Source organism: Haplochromis burtoni, unplaced genomic scaffold (genome assembly GCF_018398535.1).
Source record: "Haplochromis burtoni strain Fernald_Lab_line unplaced genomic scaffold, NCSU_Asbu1 Contig_52, whole genome shotgun sequence".
NCBI classification, from domain to species: domain Eukaryota; kingdom Metazoa; phylum Chordata; class Actinopteri; order Cichliformes; family Cichlidae; genus Haplochromis; species Haplochromis burtoni.
This window is the reverse complement of record NW_024582413.1, coordinates 165,134-183,048: the sequence shown is the minus strand read 5'-3', so window position 1 is coordinate 183,048 and position 17,915 is coordinate 165,134. Positions and strand designations below refer to the sequence as shown.

Below are 17,915 nucleotides of genomic sequence, written 5' to 3'. Positions count from 1 at the left end.
TTGTGCCTCTCTTCCTCTAACAGCTCGGTTTCTTCGTCTTCTGCTGTCTCTAATCACCCAGGCTTGTTTTCTCCCTTTGTCTTTGTGTTCATTTTGCTCCGCTCAACCTCGCTGACCCGCAGCCACAGTATGATTGGCTTTATCTCTGAGCTCAAATTGGCTCTCTCCTGAGTTCAGCGAGTTAAAGCTAAGGCCTTCGAAACCCCTTTAAATGCCAGCTAGGATGAAATGGAGACCATGTGTACTGTAAAAACAAACACAAAGTACTTTGTGACACTAAGCCCTGAAGCACAAATGGTATTTTTATAACATAATTCAACACTTTTAAACACCTTTAACATTTAAGGCATTTTCTAGTGTTTCAGGGACCTGCAGACATCTGTGACTCTCACCTTGAGGTTAGTGTGCAAAGCGGATTCTGGAGGATAAACGATGAAGTGGCGTAATGTGAAACCAAAACCCTGGGAGTTCTTATGGAGGACCAGCGTCCGGGGACCCTTCCAGCCCATGCCGACCCCCTCCCTTCCCGGCCGGGTCGCCATCGGCGGCCGAGGGTTGTCACCGGCTGAGGAGAAACCATCCCTCCGCCCCTTAGCCTGTAAACACAAAGAGATCTGGTTAAAAACATTACCCCCAGCAGGAAAAGCAATTTTATACGAAATGACTGCAATTTGTCATTTAGTAAGCTGGAATATTTGCTTCTAATAAGATTTACGGGCATCAGAAATGTCAGCAATATCAGTTCTTTCCCATTATTCGCACCAACACTCGAGAAAAACCTGCAGTTGTCCAGATTTATGGCTCACTGGAGAAGCACAAGGTGCCTCTGTACTCAGTGACATTAACTCCGCCGCTGCCGGACCGCTCATTAGCAGCTTCCTTGTGAAGTCCTGTCTGCTAGCCTCTGCATGCCACCCAGCCTCAGAACAATAGTCAATAAACACACCTGGGGGAGGGCAGGGGGGACTATCAGGAAGAGGCCATATCTAGACGGGGCCAAGCGGGAAATGCGGGTATCACCCAGTTCAGACTACAGTGACCTTGGTCTTATTATAGGGAGAGAAGATCCAGGGACTCTGAGAGTGGAGAATAAAGGCAGATTTTCAGCACAGCTCTCTAAATTTCTCATTCCTGCTGCCGAGTAAATAAGTCCGGCAAGCTCAGCTGACAGACACACGTGAGAACTATCACCCGCCTGCTGCCCCATCGACCCACATCTGTCAGTCAAACACAATCACCTGACCAAACAGGCAGGAGTGGGAGCGAGGGAGAGAAGGAAGAAGGGAATCTGAGTGCCAGCTCACAGCTTAAGTCTGCTGCACACATCAAGTCACTGCAAAACTTTTCTTAGTAAAACTGAACTCCCTGCACTCTCACACTCTCCCAAACTTAAATTAAAACACTGTAATGACTAGTCCGACCAAGTCAGCCCGGTCTTTCAGTCACCGTGCCGTGCTTTATTTTGTTTAAAGCTGCAATCTTCTGCATACTGATGGTAAAAATAACTTCTTAGCATCTTACTGATGGATGCTACAGCATAAAAATGCAATGCACAGCAGACAAAAATAACATTTTTAACAGTTTCAGAAAGACAGATTATAAACAGTCGGATCATTTTTCTTCTTAGTAAATGATCATTTAGACAAAAAAAAGACATTGATTTGTTTTTCATTAACTAAAGATGAGGGCTGACACTGATACGAGCAAACCAGGAGCTGCACGGGGATCTTAAATCACATTGCGCACATTTTTACGCCTACGCACTGTTTTGGTTAAATCAACGATGAGCTCAGGAGGACACCATATTAAATGATGACATTTTATCTAATCCTACTTGAAGATTAGATTAGATTAGACGAAGTAAATGATGACAGAGGTAAAGGTTGCCCAAATAAGTTCGTACACTGGTTAAACGCTAACATCATACACTCTGAGAAAGGCTACAGGAGTCTATTAAAAGTAAATGTGATCCACCTCTCACCTACTAACTGTTACATTAATGCACAAAACTGTCAACGGATACAAACAAGTACCACCTGCTTGACCGCCTTCACATTCACCTGGATTTTGCACATTTACTAAGGCATGCGGCAACTGCTGCTGTGATATGGCACAATATAAATAAAACTGAATTGAATATACATTTTTAATTTGTGCTATAAGCCTTTAAAACCCTGCAACAACAGAATTTTTACTCCCCACACAGAATCTTCAGCACATTTTAACTAATTTAATGACTAACAAAAACATCTGTATACTGGATGTTTTACTTATCTTATGTTTTTTCCACAGGTTTTATTGATTTAATATGGGATGAACACCCCTATCAAAGGTCACTCTGTGACATGCCATTACAGCCTTAAAGATACAATAAAGGGTAGGGCTGTTTGATATAACGATATATATCGGATGACGATATAAAAACACGCTATCGTTTGTTTCATAGTGTCGCAAAATAAACCGTTTACGGCAATATTTTTTCACCGTTTTGATGGTTACGGTAGTGGCTATATTAATTTCTTACAGCTCTCTCTTTCTCTTATATTTAATATAACCACACTAGGACGGACAAGCGCCTGTTTTTATGCATTGTGGTTAGCAACGACAATGTTAACACCATCGCGTGTGTGCTTGTTTATGTTCCACATAAACCTTTCACAATAAAGCTCAAGATCCTGTTGAGACTTTTCAAAATAAACTGAATCACGTGAAAGAGCAGATTATTTACGGATGAGAAGTAAAAAAAAAAAGAGCCGCCAGGTGCTAAAAAAATAGACCTTAGACTCAAACGTTAGAACAGGCTTTTCCCCGCAGCACGCCGTGTAATAAATACTCACAAAGAAAACGGCGGCCGTTACAACTTATGTCTAAAAATGTATTGTTTCGTGCATCGGTTAAAACACTCGACTCCAGCTACATGACGCGCAGCTGGAAACACTTCCAGCAAGTCGAGCTGCACGAGATTCACAGAATTTACAGAAAATGTTACATTTTTGTGATTTATATCGTTATCGGGACGATAGAATTCTTATATCGGGATATGAGATTTTGGTCATATCGCACAGCCCTAATAAAGGGACTTATTTTATGAATGTACAAGCCATGAATCAACAAACAGAGGCCACAGATGTCATTTTAGGTGTGATTTGATGTGCATGTCGCTTGATATGAAAAATGAGTGAATGCTCTGAGATTCAGATTACTCAAACCACACTGAGATATGAGTCAGTGTGCCCTTAAAAGTCGAAATCCTAAACTGTTTTGCGCGTCTTCAGATTCTGTGATTGTGTATGTTGCATACATGTTTTCGTGTCAGTGGGTTAGTATTTCTAGACCACATCATCTAGATGCACACCCCACATTCCGCTTCCTGTCCTCCCGATAAACATGCTTACACGCAAGCACAATAACGCGCACAGGCCTGTCCTGGCAAATCTCCGCATGGCCACAGAACAACAGGAAGTGGCAGGCTTCAGGCAGGAAGTGGGGCAGCACTGTGGGGCGGGATAACCCTACAAATATAACCACGGAGAGTTATGGAGGCACTTCCATTCTTCACCCCTCTTTCTCCTTCCTTCCAACCTCTCCTCCCTTCCACCTCTTCTTCCTCTCTCTCCACTTCTATTCTTGCAATGGAAACCTGGCTCTGCCGACATTTACCGCACATGTTCTTTTCCTCTAATTTCACATTCCATCGAGGGGGAAAAAAGAAACCAAAAAATAAGTTTGTACTTATAGGCTACTTTCAGAAACATCAAGATGTTTGCTGGTTAAAACGCTTAAACGAATATAATTTTGGTTAATCTTGGCTATTTTCCAATCACAAAAGATTATTTTGGAAGATATGATGTGCACGTTTCACAGACTGTGATATCCATAGATTCTCAAAGCTGGATCTTTAGTCTGGCAGTCTAAACAATGTAAAATAACCCTTCTATTTTCTTAGAGAGGCATGCAGCGAGGCCTATTATGCGAGCCGCATAAAGAGGTGCGTGAGGAAGGCAGGGGAGTGCTTGGAGTGTCAAATTAAAATGATAAAGAAAAAGAAAAGGCCAGGAAAGAAAAAAAAAGAGGAAATGAAAGAGCAACGGGGTGAAAGGAGGAAGAGACAGAGTGAATTCCTCGGAGGGCGCGGTTTGATTTTGGACAAGTTGAAACACACACAGCAACTGGCACAGGAGGGGCGGGAGCACAGATAGAGTGAATGAGACGAGAAGGATGAGGAGAGAAGGAGACGCAGAAGGAGGAGGAGTATCGGGCCCCAGCGAGGGACAGGCTCCAGCACGCCGGTTTCGACCACATGGCCCCTCCCGGCGCTGAGAATACTGAACCCTGTGATTACCCAAAACACACAGGGTCTGCCTGGGTCTCTGAGCCAGGAGGACAGTTTCCCACTCTGCAGCTCTGGACTGTGTGGGCTGTGTTTCTGCTCGGCCATTCTGCCGAATCTAGACTCAACCTTTTCCCCCTAAAACAAGACGAACCCCCTCTCATGCCCTCTGAGCATGATTCGACCAGTTTCCTCTGCCACCGCTACCAAAATAAAATTAAAAAACAGTTTAAGCTCGCTGACAGGCCTCTCCGGGACAGGACATTTGGTTTAACCAACAAGGAACTTGGAAAATTGTTTCTGCGGTTTTGCAGTCTAATCTTGACTTCCTACGCAGGCTGGAAGCACAGACGAGGGAAACCTCGCTCCTGTTTTGCTGAGAAAAGAAGACATTTGGTATTTCCTGCCCTGCAAGTGGGAACTTAAACTGTTTCACATTGTTTTCGCCGAAAGAAGTATTACCTGCTGAGGCTGATTAGCAAATAAACTTCAACGAGTACAGAGAACTGAAGAATCCTGTTATCACCTGTAGATGATGTCATTAAAAAAAGAGTAAAAAAAATGCTTCATTGGAAACAACTGAATATGCAGAAAAGCTTGTAATGTCACACCACAGCTTCCTCCTTTGAGTGATTGTTTAGTGGGTAAAGTGGTGTGCTTTGCCAACACACAGCAGCAGCAGCCGGCTCTTCCCCGAGGACATTTTCCTCCTGATTTCAATTAAGAACCATATAATTAAGATGCAGGACTGATAAGACAAGAAAGGAGCAGCTCAAGGACAACATAGCATGCTGCATCTATAAAATCCAGAGGAAATGTTTGATGTTTAAATTGCGGCGCCAAAATTTTAGAGCCCCATCAGCTTTATTAGAGAATAAAAACGCTATAAATAAACAGCGGGGGTGGTAATCTCCCCTGAAATCCCGTAATAAAGGATTTTTGAGTCTTAAGAGGCTTTTCTAGGACATGACAATATTGTAAAGCTGACGGCATAATCGTCGGGAACAGCGTACGTGTAGGGTAGCACACGTCCACACAGACACACACTCTTGTCCTCGCTCCATCCAGAGGTAAAGCAGTTCAGAGGAATGCAGTGACTGTCAGGGAGCCCGGCTCCTGCTAAAACCCCAGCAGGACAGAACAATAATGCTCTTTTAAACAGCTGAGAGCTGCAACCTGTTTGAAAAGTGGAGCTTTGCGGCTGTTACAAATGCTGACGAGCCTTTAATCCCGATGGTCATAGCTGTCTGCGTCCGCAGCCCGGAGCCGAGCTGCCAAGAGGGAACAGGAGAGGGGGACGGCGCGAAAAAAAGCCAAACCATCTCATCCTGATAATTCCTGGACTCACCGGCCACACACAGAGAGCGCTCCCCCACCTCTGCACCTCCATGAGCATCCTATGTCTCACAAATGTATGACGTGCACGTGAATATCCACCTTTACTCTCTTAAGGAAGCCGGCGGATTCTGTAATTTATATAACAATATGTTTAAGGGGCCATACTTGCGAACGTGTGTGAATGCAGAATGTTTGCTGAAAAACCAGTCCAGCCCCACAGTCCAGACCAGTTCAACCAGGCCAACAGGTGATGATGCAATGTCTGTTAAACAGGGTTTTTTTCTCATGAATAGCAAAACATGCCTATTTGTCCAAGTGAAACCTGCATCACTGGTAGCAGTGAAGTTCATTTAAGCTATTTTAATTCAATCCAAGGCCTAGAATCATTTCCAGGAGGAGCGGTTTTAGAATAACTTTTACAGCATGACTTGATAGCTGAGTGGGCAGCAGCACATGGCAGTTAGTCTGTGACGTGGGTTTAAATCTGACCAGGGACTTTTTATCCTCGCTGCCTCGACTTTTTGCTTTAACAAAGAGGTGAAAGTGCAACAAAACACTGCACTTTATCACACTTTTACATGACAGATTTTCACCTTTACAACTCGTGAGGGTGTTGCGGTCGTGCCGGCAGCTGAATGTAAAGAAAAAAAATGCAAAAAGAATTGAATGCGCCAATCCTGTGATCCCTCAAACGCAATAAATCTCAACGATAATAAAGCAGAACAAGATACCAGACTTATGATGTGCCAGAAAGATAGTAGAAGTGCATATTTCAACTTAAAGTAACAGATAGAGACAGCTAGGTGCAACTGCTCTTCCTCCCCCTCTCCTAAAATGTAAACAGTGTACAGTGTCTGTTTGTCCCAGCTGTGTCGGTACAGCCTCTCCTTTTCCTCCCCCCACACTTACATTTCTCACTATGGCATTTTTTTTAAACTGTGTCAATGAGTCTGGGGGAAGGGGATGATGAGAACCATTAAAAAAAAAAAAAAAAAGCAGTGAAAAAAGATGTGATATTCCACATAAATGATCACGGTTAAATGAGGAAGTAATGGCCTGAATTCTGAGGGCATTTGGGACTTGGGGGTGGGGATGCACAGCTGTACAACTGCATGACACCTCGATCAAAGTGGTACTTAGAAGCCACCTTAAACTGTGCTTAGCCAGTAATTAGAAGCTCCCCAGAGGAAGAAAAGGGTCAATATGCAAGCCATTCCTAAACCAATGGATGGAAAACGTGAGTAAACTGGGAAATATTTTTATTTGCTAAATGTAGCTTATCTGATCTTAAATTCATAATTCTAAGTATATTTTTGATCAGAATTAACAAGTCCACAACAAATTCAATAGTCCGGTGTGTACGTGGTCCTGTATAAGTCTTTGCAGGCCAACTGCAGCTAAAAGCCACCTTGACTGTAGGTAAAAACTACACTTTCTTAATTATATTGATCCACTCAAAGAAGTCTAAACAAAGTGCACCTGCCAAAAAAAAAAAAAAAAGAGCCTGAAGGCAACACAGGCATTTCTCCAGAAACTTTAAAGAATCTACCAACAGCTGAGGGGTTAACCGGCTCCAAACAATGAGTACAGTTACAGAGAAGCATTGCTGACATGCATGACTAATTGCACACAGCGGTTTCTGGAGAGTATTGCTGATATCATTGTTTGCTGTGTTAATTCTGGAGAAGCACAAAAGTCACCACGAGCACGACAAAAAACATCTCCGATGTCTTGGAGTGTAAAGTGGCCGAGGATTTAGCAGGAAGTATGTTAAATAAGCAATCTGGTCAATTCATTTGACAACAGAAAAATTTATGAGAAACTATTCAAACAAGCAATGTACAGTTTTAACTGATAAATCTTATTTTTTAAAAACAGATAAAACAGGAAGTTCCTACGAATTTCACATCTTGCTATTAGAAGCTGTGATGGGGATCAATACACTGATGGAAATCCTCATCAAGTTATCTAGCTCAAGCATTTAATTTGGACTCAACTTGTCATTTAACAGCAGCCACTGACTGATGCTTTTAGCCACAGTCACCACATCTTAACGTTAGATGGGTGAAGACCGGTGACCCCTTCTTACCCTGGGCTGATGAGAGCTCTGGCTGTGCCCAATAGGCATGGCAGGTGGCGAAGTGGGTGGCTCCGAGGTCGTGCCTCCACGTAGAACCGCCAGCCAAATGCAACGAGGTTCAGGGGAGCTGCAGTCCACCCCCACCGGGTTCTGGAAGCTCCAGTCAGACCCGGCTGGCGCAGGACACGGGAGCATAGCAGCGGGCATCGGAGCGCTGAGTTTGGTCAGATCCGCATCGCTCGCCACCAACATGGGCTGCACACACTCAAGCACCAACACAAAGTCCTGGACGGTGTCCAGACACAGACCTACAATCGAGCCAAGACAGGGTGGCTGCTTTTAGTGTTTTCCGATTCTCCAGTCATTTAACTTCACGCCTCCTGGCTCCAGTCCATTGCTGCTGCTGCTGCTGAGCCTCGGGAAAGTTTAATCTAACAAGTTACACATCACAGCCTGACGCTCCTGACCTCCATCGGTCAGCTCTCCAAGACCCTCATCCGCACTATTGGGGGGTTCAAACCAGAGGAAGAAAAAGGCAGCAGATAGAGTGTGTGTGTGGTGCAGGGATCAGAGGTAGGTCTGGTTTCACTACAGACACACACACAGAGACCAACTGACAGCAACCCTCCTGTCGGTGTCCAGTGATGTTCTGCATTCAAAGCCACTCTGTCCACCCCCCAAAACACACAACTGCTGTCCCAGAGGGCTGGATCTTCTGTCTCTCCTCCCTCCCACTGCCCCCACTCTCTCCTTTCACCCTCCCTCTCTACCTCTAGTGCCAGACAAACTTCATCTCTCTCTCATCTTAATCCCGAATGTTTACTTTATCACAGCGACCATCAGCTACTCGATCTGTTGCTTTTCTGTTGCTTCTCCTCTTTTGCTTTCTCTTTAGTCCTTGTTTTTGTTACTCGGACTGTATCCAGACAGTTACTGACTCCTTCCACATGAACCGGTCTGACTGTCATCAGTAAACAAACACCTGTGCACTGTAAAGCGGAACTCTTGAAGCCATACGTTGGGAAAAACCGAGAGCGGGTCAGCTGTTAACAGTCCAGGTGAAGAGATCTCCTGTAGGGTTGCTGCTGGTAGGTTAAATCCACGTTGGATCCTTCCTGTGCTGCACGTGTGCTGCACATATGTGTGTGTGAGCGACACAAACACAGTGACAGAGCTTTGGTCCCGCTGCTAAACTCCACAAAAGCCAGCCCTGCCTCCACCGCCTCCCCTCCACTCAAAGGGGAGATGGAAAAAAAAGAGAGAGAAAAGAGAAAGAGGCCAATTTGCAGCACAAAGAGAGAGGAAAAAAAACATTTGCGGCTGCTATGCTTAGTCTTCTACTCGCTTTTTCTTATAGTTAGGAGGGGAAAACACAGAGGAGGGAGAATGATAATGAGAGAACATGGAAAAAAGCTGCCAAAGACAGAGAAGGAGAGCAACGGGCGCTGCTGTGGTTGTAAAAGCTCTGAAAATAACACGGTCGCTACTGGATGTCAATATGACCTCTTTGTCAAGCCTATACTCCCACTCTCACGTGCAGACACACTCCTTCCCAGAGGATCCACCCATATACAACACAGTGACACCTAAAAACCACTAAATCAGTCAGGGGTGAGTTCTCACCAAACAGCCAGGCGTCCAGGGTACGTGCGAGAGCGGAAGACAGGTAACCATGTTGTTGTTACAGACAGCCAACGTTCCCCTCCAGTTGTCGTCACTGTTAACCTGCCGAGCATCCGTTACCGATGAGGTTAGACAGGTTTCACCTGCCGAACAGCGGGGCAAGTTCCAACTCGACTGGAGAAGGCCGTCATCCGCAAAAAACACCGTACCCTCTGGATATGTCGCACTATGCCAACAAGAACACACACACTGCAGGCTTTGATAGTTTATACTCACTGAGGAGGTGATAAATTAACGAGTCTGTTACTTTCACAGGCAGAAACATACCCCAAGAAGAGTGAATAATAGTGGCCTGTCTAATAAAAGTACCAAAAAATATAAAACACAGTTAATATAAAATATGAACTCAAAGCGTTTCGGTGTCATCTAGCACTTTAATATGATATCCTGTGTTTCTCTTCCGTGTGGGTCACTTTTTCTTTTTTTTTGTTAATCTTGTGCAAACACACAAGGATGCATACATGTGCGTTAGGAAGATATGTTACATTTACCCCAGGAAGTTAAGATATTGTGCAATGTAAGGTTGAAAATGCAAGGCTGAAAAATGAAGCAAATCTGGAAAGGCTAAAGATACTTCCTTAACTGTGAAGTTAACGTCTCCCTTCTCTACATCTCTACTTACCAATTTAAATTTCATTATGGTGTAAAATTATGCAACATTGAGTGACAGGACAACAGTCAGTCAAAGTCTACACGTCAGTTTTGGTGAATGAAATTCAAGCAGTTTAGTTTCTGTGCATCATTCTTTCACAAGTATCTGTGTGATGCTAATCGCTTTGCTACTCAAGCTAGCTACGCTCTCATCCAGATGTGATCACTTCGAGATCCCTGCGTTCAATACAACCATGTTTTATGTGCAGTCTGTGGGATCAGTCATTGAATGATGTAAAGAGTAATTTATTTACAATAAAACTCTGATTTACATTATGGGAGATCTTTGATCAAGAGTCCAGAATGTTATAATTGGCCTGCAGTCACCCACATATCACTCGCAGGCCATGCTCTTCATGTTCTCAATTTTGCATTACAGCAAACATTGGAAAGGCTTTAAAAAGCTTTTTTATTAATAAGCTCCATGTATTCATACACAGCATGCAAACATCTGATCTTGTTCAATTTTGTGCATGTTAGCAACAGGCCTATTAAAGCAGCAAGGCGCTTGCACTGCATGACATGCACTTAATAGTTTCTTCTAATTCGTACGTCATCATAATAATGAACATCATTTTTATGGGCGTCACACATTTTCTATTTTTCTACTTCCAAGAGTCACATAGTGGCTCTTTTAATGATCTTTCCTGCAAAAATAACAAACTACATTGAGGTGGATCCACACCTCACTTTATCCCCAGTTAGTTTATTGAGTCAGTAGACTTTCACTTACACACACAGGCAGACACACACACACAGAAACCAGTTACATGTGAATACAAAAGGCTGGTTTTCTTGTGCACATGCATACACACAAGCACATGCCACATGTCCCACTGAGTCACTGCTGAGTATAAATACACTAGGCTATGTAATTATGGTTCCACTTAAAGTCAGAAGGCTGTGGCTGCAGGGGGGTTTGTCTTCTCTCTGTGGTTCAGACCAGAGCTTCGGGTTCAATGCACCACCAGCCGGAACCGCCCTGCCGGATCACCAGGGGGAGGTCCGATTCATCACCAGGAGGGGGAGATGCGAGAGAAAGAAAAAGCCAGACGGGGATTTAAAATCTGCATCCATTTCAAAGCGGCAGCACTGAGGTGGGATTTCATATGGCACTTTTTACAATAACAGTTAGTTTTAGTGAGGCGGGAGGAGTGCCTAATTTGGAAACAAAAGGTTTCTGGCTGTCTCACACCCTCTCTTTCTCTCTGTCACCCTTTCATGAACCATGACGGCACTTACAAAAACAGGAGGTTAAGTGAGAAAAAAAGAGAGATGGCTGGCAAAAGAAAAATGAAAATAAAGGCATTGAGTTACAGTTTATCTGATGTGAGCCACACGTGAGGAGCTCGAACAAAAGCACATGGTCTACTGGTTAGCCGAAACATGCCCGAGCAGGCAGACATCACCTGCATATGGGCTTAATTTAAATCATAACAGCATACCTTTTTTTATCTAGCTTGTAACGATTTGAATGCTCAGTAAACAGCACTCGAGGTTTTTTCTTCCCCCCGTTTCTTTTAGATCTTAACCTGGGAGCGCGAAACTCCTGGAAATGTCAGGAAATCAAATCCCGACATGCACCGCAGCTCTCAGAGGAGCGACGTCTCTGCCCCTCACTGCTCTCCGACAACAAACACATCTGTGGAAAGTGAAAACTGCCTGCTGGTGTAAGGGACAGATTAGTCTGGCGATATGTTTTAATCCCTCTCATAGTCGGATCATGACAGTGAGCCAACCGATTAACACACAGTGGCCTCCCTACCCTTTTTGTTTTCCCCACTTCCAGCTTCCTCGCAAGGCAAAACAAAAGTCTGTCTCTTCTCTGCTGCATCTACAAAACAGAGCTGTGATGAGGAGAAAAAAGGCAAGAAAGAGCAGAGTGAAGCCATTCAGAGTGCTGACTGAGCGCTTGGTTGGCCTGTCGCTAACAAACCGCGCTGCAGACACAACCGTAGGGTGTCTTCTCTAAACACAGGCTGCAAGAAAAGGCACAAAAAGGGTCAGAAAAGGACAGACGGGGTTTGATGCTTACAATGACTGACACAACAAAGACAATACATAGATAAAGAACTTTAATATCATTATAATCTGACGTCTGGAAACCCTTGAGGAAAATCCCGTCGCCTCTGGTGAGACAAACTCCGGTGACACACTCAACATGTGCCAGGAAAGGCGATAAAGGAGCCCACATGAGTTATCTGTGTCATCACACTGGAAACTAAGGAATGATTCAGATTTTACCACAAATATATGCCCGATGCACCGCCACGGTTACCAACCTCCGAGGGGGTCCCCCAAGATGAGTAACAAACAAATCAAAGCCACACTTTTTCCTTAAACAAAGCTGTTTGTCTTTTCCATTTTCCCACCAAGAATTGGGGACTTTTGTTTTTGCCTTTGTGCTTTAAGAAAACATTTAAAAGAGTGTTCACAAAGCGGCTGTGAAAAACTTTTCTGTGCCTCAGTATTTCTTAGGTTTAACTAAATATAATCTACAGTTATGAAACATGAGGCTATTTTAATAAAAGAATGAGTGAATAAAAGTTTTATTAGAGCACATTTCACATGTAGCGGTTCAATAATTGGCTCTAGATGGCATCAGCATGGAGTCGATTTCTCCGTCTAGACAGACATTAAGCGTAATCTGCTGAAGTGGATTGTACAAAAGCAAGCGCTTGTGTGAAAAAAGGGGATGTAGCTGTTTTAAGATGGTTAATTTTAACTTTAATCTCCAGTAAATCCCCATGCCATGGAACCTATAGGCCTTTGTAACAGCATTCATGATGTAGTGAGCAGACAGCAGACACTAGAGGGCAGCTGCAACCCAGGGTCTAAAAGCAGATGGGTGGGGGGGAAAGCCCAGAGGGCACTGGGCCGCAGGGGAAAGAGCAAAGGGTGATGAGCTACAAGTAAATGTAAAGTTTTACAACAATAGGTGGCATGAGTGTGTGCCCAGGGCGAGGAAGTGCAAGAAGCCGACCTGTAAGCCGTTATCTGCGATTTGTGGTTGTAAATGAGTTACAAATGGATAAGCTCGGGGTGGGAGACTGCGGCTGGATATTAGGGAGGTCACACCTGCTGTGGTCTCTGTTGTGCAAAGCTCGGAGACGATAGCAGGTGCAGAGCGAGACGAAACGTGCAAGGGTCAGATATCTAATCAACACACAGCTGAGGTGGTACCGGGGTGGTCTAACCCTCCCTGACTGGCCAGAGGACTTTTACAACAACAACAACAACAACAACAATGCATGACTCAAATCTGCAAACCAGAAGAAGCGTCTTCTGTGTTAAACCCACTGCATTATGCATGCACTCCACATGACATCAGCCCAAGTGAGCTGGCTGAGAACTGAAATATCAACTCTTTAGTCACCTTTTCCCGCCCACTCACTCACACACTTAAGATATTATTAGCTCCATGAAGCTAATAATGTACAAGAAGTCTGTAATAACTGATATGAGTCAAGCTTTTAATCTGAACCGACATTACACTGCTTTAAAAACAGGCCACAAAAAGATTCTTTCTATAATTAACCAGGTTAAGATTAATGTCTGTTTAGTCCCGAAAATAGTAAAAAAACATTGATGCCCAACAGCGTGAAATCTGAAGCTGTGGTGTATCATAACGGAAGTCTTACAAAACCTGCCAAACCAGTGAATCTTTGGCTTTCAGTGTTATAGCATGTCACTCTTTTACTGCAGTGTTAATCAACAATCATTCGGCTGGCTTAACACATCAGATAAGTTGATAGTAACAACACAATCTCAATTAGGGACCTAAATCACAGGTAATCATTTAGCACTGATAATAACTTCTTAAATCATTTAACTAGGTGGACTAGGACTCCAGCCTCCCAAATGTGACAATCTGCTCCTTTTCACAAGAATTGATTCATTAATTCAATGTATAGGCAAAATGATTCATTCATATAACCCATTTTTTGGAAATTATAACACAAAAAAAATGTGCCTATTGTGCTACTTCTGCCACAAGGGAACGCTGGGATACATGAGTCAGCCCGCCGGCCTACAAAGCATCTACGTGGACAAAAATGCCCGATACAGAGCAGGAAGCAGAACACGAAAGGGTGGGGGCGTTGACAGATGTTGGAGAGCGAACACCGGGGTAAAGGGGGGGAAACTTGGAGGGAATAAAAAATGAGGACAGAGAGTGATCTAAAGCAGAAGCAAGAGTCAGGAAGTTGAAGAGAGCAGATGGAGAGGAGACAGGAGAGGACGATTTAAACATCTGGGCTCAGACAGCGGCGGCGCAGGCGCGTATTTACGCAGAGACGCACTCTAAATACCTCCTCTATTGTTTCATTTAAATAACGCAGCACATAAACGACGACAGTCCAGACTGCACGGCTGGAGGCTAAACCACAAAAATGTCACTTCTTTGCTCAATCAAGCTAATTAAAGGCTAAGAAATGAATCCATTAACAGACAGTCTGCTGACAAATGATTAAACACACTAAGAGATGTGTGAGTGAGTGTTGAGAATAATCTATCCTATGGATTTTTGCCCTGTTTTACAACTCGCGTTCCAAAAACGTGCACATCACCTCTTCTTTTAACAGAATTCTGGGATTGCTTGGGAAGAGAGGTGTAATCTTTAAAGCAAATAAATACTCAAGAGTTTGGGGACTCCTCTGGTATAGATTTTTTAAATAAGTCGTCAAATTCTGCTAATGAGTAACAGGTTTGGGTTGCAGGCAGGCAAACTGAGCACATGGACAATATCTTGGTATTGTCTTGAAAAGCATGCTGGTGGAATTGCAGCATGTATGTATCATTCAGCATTAATGCTGCCTTCACAGATGTGCAAGTAAGCCAAGAAAAACCCTAAAAATAATCTCAGGCACACAGTAAGTGTCACTGTTTCTGAGTGTGTTTGAATTGCATCGCTTACGATAAAAGAACCAACTATTCACTGACATGGTTTTCAAAAATGCTCCTGGATCTATAAAATGATTTTCCTGTAAACAGCCTGAATATCAAAACCATCCACAGGCAGTTTACAAGATTCAGATTATCTGAATCTTTATTTAATCCCCATATATAGTTGTGTGAATGCCTCTTAAGTCTTCCACAGTGATGAACTTCTCCTCCAATTACATGTAACGTCCTCAGCTCCACTGGGATGATCTTCTTCATGTTGTTGGCCGGTGTTTTGTTTTAACATGACACAATCTTTGCAGGCTTTTGCTCTCCCTGTCTGAACTTTGTTGGACGGGCTTTCTGGAAGCAAATTCAAAAAGTTTCAACATCTGATAGTGTCGCATTTATACTTCTCAAATTTAATGGGTGGGTCTCTCGTGGCTATAAATTTTTCATAGCAAGGAGAGACCCGCAGGCCATATTGCATGGGATCAAACCTGGATGTATGAAGGAAAAGATGGTTTCTATTTGTGCATGTGATAAAGAGCGATGAAGCATACAGGCAAAACACACACACACACACTATGACATACACTAAGTGGAGAGACGGTGCTCCACTTTAACCTAATTAACGAGAAGTGGCTCCTCTAGTCGACTGCATGTTTTATGTTCAGGTCACTTCGATAATAAAACGGAACTAAAATGAAGAAGAAGCTTCGTCTCTTACTGGATATTTCATGCATGCATTAACAGTTTAACTTTTTGTGTCCGCTTATTTTTTAGTGAAGGGTGAGAGCTCAAAGTTGCCATGAATACTATCAAGTTGCCTACGTTTGACCTTAATAGTTACTATAGGTCTGAACTTTAAGACTCTCAGACTGTAAAACCACTTGGCTCATTTTAAAGAGCCAGGTGTGAATGCTAGATCCTTCCTCTCTTTTCAGACATGTCTGAAATCTGGAAGTCTGAAAACGTTCCACCTTTTGATGCATGAAAGATGTGTGACGGCCGAGCAGTCACCAAGAACGCTTAAATCAAAACACACTGGTTCCTGCTAAAGATCTGCTCTCTTTCCACGGTGTTTTTAGTCATGTCCCATCCCCTCACGCTTAGCCAAAGAACATGAAACAAAGAGGACCGAAACAACAGCCACATCCTGCTGCTTCTGAAAGCCACTATGAGGCGACGGCTGGGTTTTATCAGGTAAATTCCCAGCTGTACCGTATAACGAGTCTTCTGATACTGACGGGATCTATGACGACATCTGGCAGAGAGCTAACTTTGCTCCTTGCACTGTATTCCCCACCCCTCACCGCTCCACTGTACTGACCACAACCGCTGGGAGCAATCAGAGCGTCACGTCGGAGCTCCACTGCAGTAAGATGCCCTCCCTTGCTACCCCTCCCTTCTTTTTCCCCTTTTTCCCCTTTTCTTCTCTTTCTTTCCTGGTTGTTTTCAGAAGCAGGCCTCAGCAACAGAAAAACCACAGGGCTCCAGCAGGCCTTTTGACTCTCTCCACCCCCCTCGCCCGCGTTTGGAAGAAGCGCGGCCGTACTTTGAGCCCCCTCTTCTCGGTTGCTTCCCTCTTCAGACCCACATGTATATATTTAGCTCATCTCTGCTTCTGTATAATTAACAGATGAAAATTATAACTTTGGGACTCGGAGATGACGTTGCTGTTCTCCTTGGCTGAAGCTGAACTTAAGCTTCAGCCCTAGGGGGGACAAAAACCAGGCGGCAGTCCAACATGTGGGGCGTGGTGGAGGCGATGCTAAGCCAGGTTGGGAAACTGAGCGAGGCAGTTAAAAAAGAAAGAGAAAGACGACTGCAGAAAGGAGTCAGAGTGTTTATTAGAGCTAGCGAGATGGCCTGCTTGACTGCCTCCATCAGCCCTGGAGTTTCCATTTGTGGTCATCTGGTTTTTACATTCCTGATATGCACCACCGCTCACACCACGCCGAGGAAGTCTCCATCACTAAGTTCACACAGGACTGTACAATCCAGCAACTCTCAAAGCTGAGTCTGGGGTGTAGAGTAGCCATTTAGGGAGCTCTCAGAGTAGTGAAGAATAGGTTAAGTTAATGAAAACCTTTCTTATGTTTGGGTCTCACAGATGGAATCTGATCACCTGGGAATCTGTGGGTTACGTCTGGGTATTTGGGGATGTGAAAATAGTTTTAAAGACTGCTTTTGCAGATGCACGAGTACACCGATGCAGCTCTTAACCCAGCTGGAAAAATTCCCACTGTCTAAAAGTTCAGTAAGATTTTCCAATATTTCACAAAGACCATCTCAAATTAAGATCAGTGTTGTGATTCACATGACTCTCCACGGGCTCACAAAGTCTCTCTTTAACAGTGTACGCATGATGCCACCGGGTAAAAGATAGCAACTGCACGTAATCAATTACTACAGTTTAAAGGAGTTTGGAGGCAGACACATCAATTCTTCCCTTTTTCAATCTAGTCAAATCTGAAGCACAGCCAAACGCATGTGATGCAGAGGTCAAGCGAAACTTGCTAGGCGTGATTTTTCTGGCAGTAACTTCAGCTTCTGTTCTCACTTTGAGATAAACTTGGCGATCCTCAGATTAAATCCAAAGGGGCTTTTGCAAACCATCTCTTCTCTTCAGCATTCCCCAGCAGAGCAGAGATGCTCTGCAGATACTGACTGGCATGTTTCGAATACAGGGCGATTGTCCCACGCTATCACTTCATCTGCTCCTTCCTGTTGACTGTGATGTAAAACCCTGTTTAGTCCTAATATTCGAGCAGATCCCAAAGGCACTGCCCTTTTGAGCGCGCCGAGCAACGATGAGATCCATATGCCAAGCTGATGATGCTATGTCTGCATCTTTAACCTCTGTCACTCTGTATTAGCAGCCTTTTAATGCAACCCAGAGACTGTTCACCCTGCAGAAATAAACTGTCCTTTTGTAGCCTCATGACT

The 17,915-nt window shown here is 43.9% G+C and overlaps 1 protein-coding gene across 13 annotated transcripts in view; it reads right to left on the bottom strand.

Annotated features, from left to right (window-relative positions):
* Positions 1 to 17,915, bottom strand: part of arhgap23a (Rho GTPase activating protein 23a) — a 66,921-nt gene that overhangs the window by 26,507 nt on the left and 22,499 nt on the right. For 6 of the 13 annotated variants that reach the window (XM_005921889.3, XM_005921891.3, XM_042220603.1 and 3 more), the window contains exons 1-2: positions 7,758 to 16,350; positions 393 to 596 (exon numbers count right to left, since the gene is read on the bottom strand). In XM_005921889.3, coding sequence (XP_005921951.1) covers positions 393 to 596; positions 7,758 to 8,000 — 447 coding nt within the window. In that variant the 5' untranslated portion in view covers positions 8,001 to 16,350. Of the gene's footprint in view, positions 1 to 392; positions 597 to 7,757; positions 16,352 to 17,915 lie in introns of those variants that run through there. The other 7 variants (XM_014333456.2, XM_005921895.3, XM_042220604.1 and 4 more) reach the window with 4 other exon arrangements.